The sequence below is a fragment of the Ammospiza nelsoni genome, chromosome 2 (genome assembly GCF_027579445.1).
Source record: "Ammospiza nelsoni isolate bAmmNel1 chromosome 2, bAmmNel1.pri, whole genome shotgun sequence".
NCBI lineage: Eukaryota > Metazoa > Chordata > Aves > Passeriformes > Passerellidae > Ammospiza > Ammospiza nelsoni.
The window spans coordinates 111,590,726-111,600,231 of record NC_080634.1 but is presented as its reverse complement, the minus strand read 5'-3'; the positions used below and the strand labels follow the sequence as shown (position 1 = coordinate 111,600,231).

The following is a 9,506-nucleotide window of genomic DNA, read 5'->3' as shown; positions in this document are numbered from 1 at the left end:
ACTCTGTGTGGCAGCATCTCTTCTTTGCCATGGCCACCACGAGGGGACGGAGGCAGCCAAGGGATGAGGTGTGACCTCAGCCTCCTCAGTGCCTGTCCCCAAAGGGATGAGGTGTGACCTCAGCCTCCTCAGTGCCTGTCCCCAAAGGGATGAGGTGTGACCTCAGCCTCCTCAGTGCCTGTCCCCAGGGGTTGGTGCCGCCCTGCAGAGTGTCCCAGCTCAGGAAGGCAGATGAGGAGCCGGCTCTGCCTCCTTAGGCACCCCAGGCTCTGGCGCACGGGGCCGGCCCCTGGCAGGGGTGGCACATCTGTGCTTGTCCTGCCCGGATCTCAGCCCCGAGCAGCCGCCAGTTTCAGTGATACTGAAACTCATCAGCATTCAAACCTCTGGAAGATGGCACTCAGATGACACTTTCACAACACGCTTAATCCAATCTACTTGGAAGTGGCTGCCAAGAGGGGAGGTCCGACTCTGCCTTCTGGCAGCGTGTTCCCAACCTCCCTGCACAGCAGCCCGCAGCTAATGCAGCTACACCTTCTGCTCAGTGAGGGAATTAGTACCACTGAAAGCTCTTCTCCTCCACTCATTTTGATCTTGATCAGCTCCCTGAGTCTGGTAACTCCATTTCTGCATGAGCCAGCAGAACTGGAGGGTTGACAGGGCTGGGATGGGAGTCAGGGGATGGAACAGGACCAGCCCTCTTGGCACTGCCTGAGATTAAACCAGTCAAGAAATAGTCACTGCTGGGTCTTAAAATAAAAAGACCTTCGAAAATAGTGATTGTATTTGGTTGTTGAAATGAAGGCTTTCATGACTTTATTCACCTGGATGAGGAATTATTTTAGTCTTTGGAAAATACCATATACCAATACCAATGAAAACTGAAAGAAACCTACTGCCTGTTTCATTATAACCACACTACTTCTCAACTTCTTTAAATGAGGCTTTCTTTTTTTTTTTTTTTTTTTTTTTTGCATTACACTGAACTTGAACACAAAAGCCAGTATCAGAAATGCCAAGGCCATGATGTGCCAGCTCCCCTGCTTATCCTTATCTCTGCTCAGGCTCGCTACAGGCTGTGTTTTTCTCTCAGTGTGCGATGCTACAGTTAATAGGAAAGGCAATTATTAGGGCACGTCAAAAGAGGAGCACTGCACACATCAGCAACAGAAACCAGCTTTCTACATTGTGGGCTCTGCTTTCAAAAGAGCTATTTAGACACTGATATTTCTCAAAGTATGGATTGGTGATCAGCCATCACTACTGAAACATTTTAAAAAGAAAAGTGCCTCCACATGAAAAATAGCATGTTAATAAAAGAAGCCAGGTTTAATTATACAATTCAGACAATAAAATATCATGAAATCACTTAATACTCCCGTCATTAGTAATTGCAGTTCAGTTCAAAACTGAGAGCTGTCTGGGTGACAAAACAATCTTGGTTTATCACAAATTTCAGCGAGGAAAATTCTCAGAGAGAGGGGAAAAGGAATTGGAAAGGACATACCTTGGCTACAGGGTGACAAAACTCCCCACTGCCATTCTCCCTTCCAAACATTGTACAACCTGTAGTAAATCCCTGAAGGAATGATTCACCTTGCATCTGTCTGCCTGCTCCAGCACATAAACTAGCAACCAGAAACCAATCCCAGAGCAAGGGGCTGCCATGCTCCTGTGCTGTACCCTGAGTCATGGCTTTAGGCATTCTGCCCATCTTCTCAGTTCAAATACAATGGGGAGGTGAGATGCACTTAAAAAGGCTCAGCTAAAGTGTCTAAAGTGTCTGGGCCTGTGGGATATTGGCCCTGCTGTTTGTACCCCAAAGTTGCTAAGATATAACAGGCCAGAACAGAAAGACAGAATCATTTTAGAATCAGATGTATGTAGATATACAGGATAAAAAGATACAACTGATACTATGACAGACCTTACAAATATGGGACAAGCTTATTCACTGTTTTGTGATTTAACACAGAGGCACCTGCTTTCTCTGTAAGTTCTCTAAGCTTCTACTGTGCCATTCCTCCAGGACAAAATTCAAAAGCACAAGAACTGGAAGGTGCTTTCCTCATTCATCACTCTGGGTCAAATAAGGATATTTGAACAGGCAAAGAATGTTACTCCTTACAAAGAGTGCTCATTCTGGCAGTTGGCTACCAACAAAAAGATATACGATTACTGCACTCCTATTTACAGATTTCCTTTTGGAAGGGCATTTATAGCTTCATTCCTTAAAACTAATTTTGACCTAAACTTGTCATGCAAGTCTGTGGTCTGGAAAAAAAAGAATTGCAACATTAGAACTAACACATTCAGGTATTTCTGCTTGTTTAGGGGTGACAATGACAAATGACAGAAAAATGCATGCAAAGCTGGAGATGCTGTTGCAATGCTCACCTTGATTGCACTTCCCTCAGATTTTGTGGCAGGTTACAACCCATTGTGCCCTTCTATTTCTCCTGTGCGTACTATCGCTTAAGATCTTTGGAAGCAACTGATGTTGTGTGCAGGAAATTGTGCAAAGCATTTGACACTGTCCCACACAACATCCTTGTCTCTAAACTGGAGAGACATGGATTTGATGGGTGGGAACTCCATGGATAAGGAATTGCACTCATTGAGTTGTGGTCAAGTGCAGAGCAGTGACCAAAGGTGCTCCTCAGGTGTCAGTGTTGGGACAGCACTGTTTAAAATCCTTGTTGGTGACAGGGACAGCGGCACTGGGGCACTCTCAGGCTGTGTGCTGTGGCCCCCATGCTGGAGGGAAGGGATGCCATGCACAGGGACCTGGACAGGTTGAGAGGTGTGAACCCTGTGAATTTCAACAAGGTCAAGCACAAGGTGCTGCATGTGTGTCAGGGCAATCCCAAGCACAGACAGACAGACAGACACAGGCTGCATGGAGAATGGGTTTAGAGCAGCCCTGAGGAAAACAGCTTGAGGATGTTGTTTGATGAAAAGCTTGACATGATCCAGCAATTTGTGCTCACAGCCCAGAAAGCCAAATGTGTCCTGGCTGCACCCCAAGGTGCAGGTCATGGGAGGGGATTCTGCCCCTCTGCTCTCATGAGACCCCACCTGCAGTGCTGCATCCACTCTGGGATCCCCAGCACAGGAAGGACATGGAACTGCTGCAGTGAGTGCAGAGGAGACCACAAAGATGATCAGAGGGGCTGGAGCACCTCTCCTAAAAAGACAGGCTGAGAGGATTGGGATGGTTCAGCCTGCAGAAGGGAAGGCTCCAGGGTGACCTTAGAGCAGCCTTCTGGAACCTAAAGGGGGCTACAAGAAAGCTGGAGAGGGACTTTCGACACAGGCATGTACAGATGGGACAGGGGGAAATGAGTTCAAACTGAAAGAAAATAGGTTTGGGTTAGATATTAGGAAGAAATGTTGTTACTGTGAGCATGGCAAGGCACTGGCACAGGTTGCCCAGAGAAGCTGGGATGGCTCACCCCTGGAAGTGCTCAGGGCCAGAGCGGATGGGTGTTGAGCAACCTGAGCTGGCAAAGGTGTCTCTGCCCATGGCAAGGGGGTTGGAACTACATCTCTTTCTATGCAATTCTGTTTTTATGATCATTGAGCTCTTTGGAATATGGTACCTAACACACTGTTAGCTATATACAAATAATAAAAACATTAACAGTTTAAAGGTATGAATAATAAAAGCAATACCTCCACTCAATCCCCTCCCATACTCAAGACTTCAGGGAAAGAAGTCAGTGAGGGAAAATCGCTGCAGACTTTTCTGCAGAGAGATTAGCTCTGTACCAAATCCAAAGGCACAGAAAGGAGATGCTTTCTATTTCTTTCTTTTTTTTTTTTTTTTTTTTTTTTTTGTTTGTTTTGTTTTGTTTCCTGGTAAAACAGGGTGCAGAGCTTAAGTACATGATAATAAGATCCTAACACAACCTTCCCTCTGACCACTAACATCAGTGCATCTTTCAGCAAAGCCAGTCTGCTGATGACTCATATTGTCTTGGTGCAAGAGCCTGTGCAGGGGGGGAGGAAACAAACCACAAAACATTAATATCTTGATCTAGTTAGAGCCCTCTGCAAGGAAGAGCTTTCAGAGGGAAAGTAGGAAGGTGACAGCCTAGCCTGACTCAGCTTAATCTGCTTCCATCAAGCACTGACCAGCCCATGATTCTTGTTCTTCCCATGAAACTCACACCCATCCCTTTATTTTTATGGAGAGAGAGAGAAAAGCATGGCTTTTTCCCTTATTTGTCCTTCTTTTGTATACACAGAAACAAGAGATTACTCATGAGCTGTAATAACAGATACTGCACTTTTATATATAAACCAATGCATGCCATGAGCAGTGTCCTTGAGGCTCCTTGGCTGTGAGATAACTTCTGCTGTAATCAATTTGTTAGTGCAAACAGCTCTGAATCTCATTATTTACTGCTCTTCTAATGTCTGCCTTACTCTGTATGGAGTCTGTTTCACTTAAGTGAGCTAAAAATGACAACTGCTTCTCACAGTGCATATCCCATGTTTTGAGCATTGCTGGGGTAGTTTGGCAAGTTGTCTTTTTGCCTGTGTGTGGCTAAGAAATTAAGTCACTTCCCAAAGTATTTGAGATCATAAAGATACTTTTTACATTAGACTGATGTAATTTGTCATTACACAAGTACCAGAATAACTTTATCAGAGCAGCCTAAAGGTTTGCTGAACTCTAAACAACTGGGAGACTTAAAGTGATCTGGTCCTTTAAAAAGAAACATAACTCCTTAATAATAAACCTAATCGTTTTAGATAGTGCTGCTGATGGAATATTTTCCCAATTCAGCATCTAACATACAAAATCTGCATTAAGACTCTGCAATCTCATCTTTGCTTACTGCAATGCCAGGAGTCAGCATTTACATAATTGCCTGACCACCCCACCTTTTAGGCCAAGTTTGTTTTACACAACAGCCAGCAGCAAAGTCATCCCTGGTTTTATCTGTTGCTGTCTTCCCCCTGCATTAAGCTATCACTTTCTTGATCCCAAGAGCCTCAATGCTCTCCCATGACCTTGAGAAGGGGAAGCTCTGAAGCAGCTCCCAGGTGGGAGGCTGGTGTGGCTCTCAGCAGGTTTGGGATTAGCAGGGCTGCTGGGCCCACACGGGAGCCTCGTGCACTCCAGCAACTGCAGCTTAGTCACAGACACAGCAAGGCAAACCCTTGAGTCACACAATCCTCCTCCTCTTACCCTAAGTTTAACCTGTAAGGAAATGCCACTTTTGCTGCCCCATAGCACAAGATTTCAGCTCCTCTTCCACCGAAACTTTTCTCTTGTGCTCTGTTCTTAGAATGCAAAGGGAATGGATGCCATACTCATGGCTGTGCTGTGCTAATGTAACACTGTTTTTCTGACATTACTCATAGTCTAAATCAGCATCACATTGTCTCTTGTGCAACATTTAAACAGTATTGTCTGAACCCACACCAGGAGAAGTTATGGGAGATCAGAAGGGTGAAACTGCATGAGCTGCTTTTGTCTGGGGTTTCGAGGTGCTCCCCAGCAGGAGCTGTAATGTGGTTTCCAGCTGGTGCAGAAGGGAGCCACACAGCAGAACAGGTTCTCCCTCTCCCCCTTGTCTCCAGAACACAACTTCAGCATCCAGCACAGGGCCCTGCACCTTTCACACTGCATTAGTTCCACTGCACAAAGACTGGCAAGCTGACATGTTAGGAAACCAGGGTAATCCCTCGCCTTGTTCCTGACTTTTTTCCTGGCACCTTCCCAAGAGGAATTGAAAACATTACAAAAAGAACAAGCATCGCCAAACTAAAAATTATCCAGCCTTACAAAGCTGTTCTTTACCGAAGAAAGGAAAAACTTTCCAAAAGGTATATTTTTAAACATAGATTTAGGCCAAGTGTTTTAACTTACACAAACATCTGCCAACTAGTACCATGTCTGGAGTGCTCATGTTTTACTACAACATCCTAACAGTTGGGCTGAAAAATAAAGTGCTAGGGAATATCTGAATTTAAACAAAAATATCCTTGAAGTTAAGAGAAAAATTATTCTATTTTTAGAAGAAAAACCCCAAACCAACACTACCAAACAAGGCCTAAATTTGATGACAGTAATACAAAGTGAAATCTCAGTATGTCTACAAACTTGGCATTTCAGTGCCTGAGATGAAAATTTACATGTAAAGACTTACATATTTATTAAACATTTATTCTCTGTTATATATTGGATCACAACCAGCAAGTGCACTTTAATATCAGAACTTAATGTTCTAACACAATACGGACACCCAGTTCTGAGGTACTTTACTTGACAAAATGAAAAAAAAACAACTAGAGAGAAAGAAATCAATACAATCTGGATAACATAAAACCGATTAACTCCTGGTATCCAAGGAGGATTAGAGGAAAGAAATGCAGAGAGACCGGGGAGGCAAGTCTGCCAGACCTATTGGAGGGAGAGAAAAGAGCTCCCCACAGTACATTAAGATACTTCCCGAAAAAAAGCAAGAGTCATTGCTAGGCTTTGCTCCAACTGCCATGAATCGCTGCCTGCAGAGTAACCATGACTCGATCTTCTCAGATTTTGTTAAAGAGCCACTGACCTTCAATCCAACACTCACACAGAGCAACTGCACTGTGCAGCTGGGAACAGCTTACTAAAATTCAGGCCATGTATGGTTAAGTTTAATATGGTGATTCAAACATTTTAGATATGCCAAGTTACCATCGCTGCCTAATTGCTTTGATGGAAAGAAAACAAAGGCACAAAACCCCCTCTTCTTGCTTACAGATTTCTGTATCTAGTAAGGCAACTCTGAATGCGACATAGAAGAAAAACAGAAGAATTCCAGATGTTAAAAATATCATTTAATTAAAGAAAGATAAATCATACCAAAAGTTTAGGTCACTCTTCGTTAATACATTTGCATTTATTTTAGAATATACTCTACATCTGAGTAAAAAAGTTTTAAATAAACTCCAGTACATGTACAACCACAGGACCCGCCATCTCTCCCACAACAGAGGGATGTTCCTTAGCTCTCTGGGTTCCCTCCGAGGTGACAGAAGCAATTTTGTGCCAGTTTCGTTACGTTCATCGGCTTGAGTGGAGCCTCCTTATCGGCCAGCATCTCCACCACCTCGTAGGCACACGGGTTCAGCCTCCCTGCCGGGGCGCGCACAGCGACTGCTCGCCCCGGACCGTACAACGAAAAAAACACGGAGGGGGTCAAAATAATTAATAAACTAGTAGTGATTAATTTACATTTCTTTCTCTCTCTTGTGCGTTGGTAGAAAACCTGCTGCAGTCTCGGGAGCGCGCAGGGAAGCCCGGGCCCGAGGCGCTGCCCTCGGCCACGGCAGCGGCGGCGGCGCCGGGCGGGGACGCGCCGCTCCCGCCGGCTCGGAGCCCCTTCCCCGCTCCCCCCGGCGCTCAGTGCCCCCAGCTGCTGACGCCGATCTCCTGCTTGTATCTGTTGGTGAGCACGTTGGCCTTGCGGGTGAGCTTGGAGAGCACCGAGTGCAGTCCGCTGAGGTGGTAATGGAACTGCTGCTCCAGGTCCTCCTCCCCCTCGCCCTCCTCGGCGGGCCCGCCGCCCAGCTTGTCCTTCTTGCGGGCGGCCTCCTCGCCCGCCGGCGGCTGCACCACGCCCCACTCGATGTCGTTGCGGATGGACTTGAGCAGCATGTAGTGGCTGTACATGTCCCTGCGGGAGAAGTAGGCGCCGGGGTCGCCGGGCGGCAGGGCAGCATCCCGGGGCGGGCACACGGCGCCCGCCGCGTCCAGCTCCTCCAGCAGCAGCGGCACGTCGCGCAGCAGGCTGGGCACCATCACCGTCTGGTCCATGTTGTTGACGGCGCCGATGAAGCGGTTCATGGCGTTGAAGAGGGAGTACTTCTGGCTGTACGAGTCGCAGATCTGCATCATGCTGGCGGCCGGGCAGGCGTGTTCAGCGACGCGGCTCGGAGCGGACCAGACCGCGGGGCTCCTCCGGCGGCGACCTCCTCCTCCTCCTCCGCGCTAGCGGCACCGGCCGCCCTCCGTGCCGGGCTGCGCTCGGCGGCTGCTGGCGATCAGAGCCCTGCTGGGAGGCGGTGGCGCCGGGGTTAGAGGCTGCTCTCCGTCTCTCTCCTCCCTCCCCCAGCCCGCCTTCCCGTCCTCCCGTCCCCTCCCGCCAGCTCCTTCTCCTCCCCCGCCGCCTTTATCCGCGGCCCCGCGTCCTTCCTCCAGCCTTGCCCTCCCCGTCCCTTCTCTCACCCTCCGCTCCTCCGCCTGCCCTGCCGCAGCCGCCGGGGCTCGCTGCCGCCGCTGCCCTCCGTACAAAACCGGCCAAAACGCTGAACTTCCCCGCGACTCCTCCTGGGAACCGGGTGCGGGGGTGGCCGAGGGGATGGCAGCCCCACCGGTAACTACAATTGGAGCGGTCCCCGGCCGCCGTGCCGCGGGGAAGGGACCCACCGTAGTTCGAAGCTGTTCCCCGCTGCCCGTGGCCGCACTCCCATCCCCGGCGCCGTATTTATAGCGCGTATCTTACAACAAGGTGTTCCCCAGTGCCACCCCCCGTGCCGCCACGACAGATAAAGGCGGCGGGCGGCGGCCACGGCGGCTCCGCCTCTCTCCCCCCACCGGGGGAGGGCGCCGGGAGCAGAGCCCGCACCGCGGGCATCCCGAGGGGGCCGGGCCGCGCCGGCTTGGCGCTGGCGGCGGAAACTGCGGGGCTGAGGCCGCAGGGGAGCCGTTCCAGAGCGGCGGCGACTCCCTCACATCCTAACCCTGGGACAAGGCAGCGCCGGTGCCGCCGCGGGCCCGGCTCGCAGCAGGAGCACCGTGCCCCAGCGGCGCTGAGGGCCCGCACTGCCTCCGCCGGGCGGGGCCGGGGCGGGGCGAGCGGCTGCCGGGTGATTGACAGCCCGTGCCGCGGGACACGCGGGCCCCGCGTGCTGCCCGCGTTCTCCCGGCCCGCCCATTGGCTGCCGGGCGCGCGGCGAGCGTGACAGCGGCTCCGCCCCTCGGCGCGCCGCGTGCCCCAGCGCCAGTCGGAGCGGGCGGCCGGGCGGGGAGGACGCGGGGGCTGTGTGAGCTCGGCCAGGCTCGCGTTGCCACCCCTCAGCAGCGCGCCAGGAGCCGCGGCTTCCCCGCGGCCACCCCGCGCCGCGCCAGCCCGGGGGCGGCGGGGGGAGCCCGGGCAGCCTCCGGGCAGCCTTTGGGCAGCCTTTGTCTGTGTCCCGGCGCTGCGCGGGGCGGCCGGCATCACCCCACAGCCTCACCTCCGGGCCCAGCCAATCGGCGCGCCGCCGTCCTTTCCCCGCCAATCAGCGAGCCCCGCCAGCAGCCAATCGGAAACAAGAGCGCCCCCCCTCAACGCCCCCGCCCTGGTAACAGGCGGGTTGGCCGCGAGCGCCGCCGCCGGTCACGTGGGGCGGGGGGGTGGTTGCCATGGTAACGGCGGGAGCATCGCCGGGCGGGCCGGGGCCGCGCCTCCCGCATCCAGCGGGGATGCCGGGGATGGACAGCCCGGCCTGAGAGGGGCCCG

At 51.3% G+C, this 9,506-nt stretch overlaps 1 protein-coding gene across 2 annotated transcripts; it reads right to left on the bottom strand.

Moving 5' to 3' along the window:
• Nucleotides 1-6,818: 6,818 nt before the first annotated feature.
• Nucleotides 6,819-8,743, bottom strand: MID1IP1 (MID1 interacting protein 1). 2 transcript variants are annotated; one of them, XM_059466246.1, is made up of 2 exons: nucleotides 8,432-8,743; nucleotides 6,819-8,057 (listed from the first exon to the last, which is right to left on the bottom strand). In XM_059466246.1, exon 2 carries the CDS (start codon nucleotides 7,898-7,900, stop codon nucleotides 7,406-7,408), a length of 495 nt encoding a protein of 164 aa, XP_059322229.1. In that variant the 5' UTR covers nucleotides 7,901-8,057; nucleotides 8,432-8,743; the 3' UTR covers nucleotides 6,819-7,405. The 2 variants fall into 2 exon arrangements, with proteins under 2 accessions (XP_059322229.1, XP_059322228.1); XM_059466245.1 differs by having other exon boundaries at nucleotides 6,819-8,054; nucleotides 8,432-8,742.
• Between the last annotated feature and the right edge of the window lie 763 nt (nucleotides 8,744-9,506).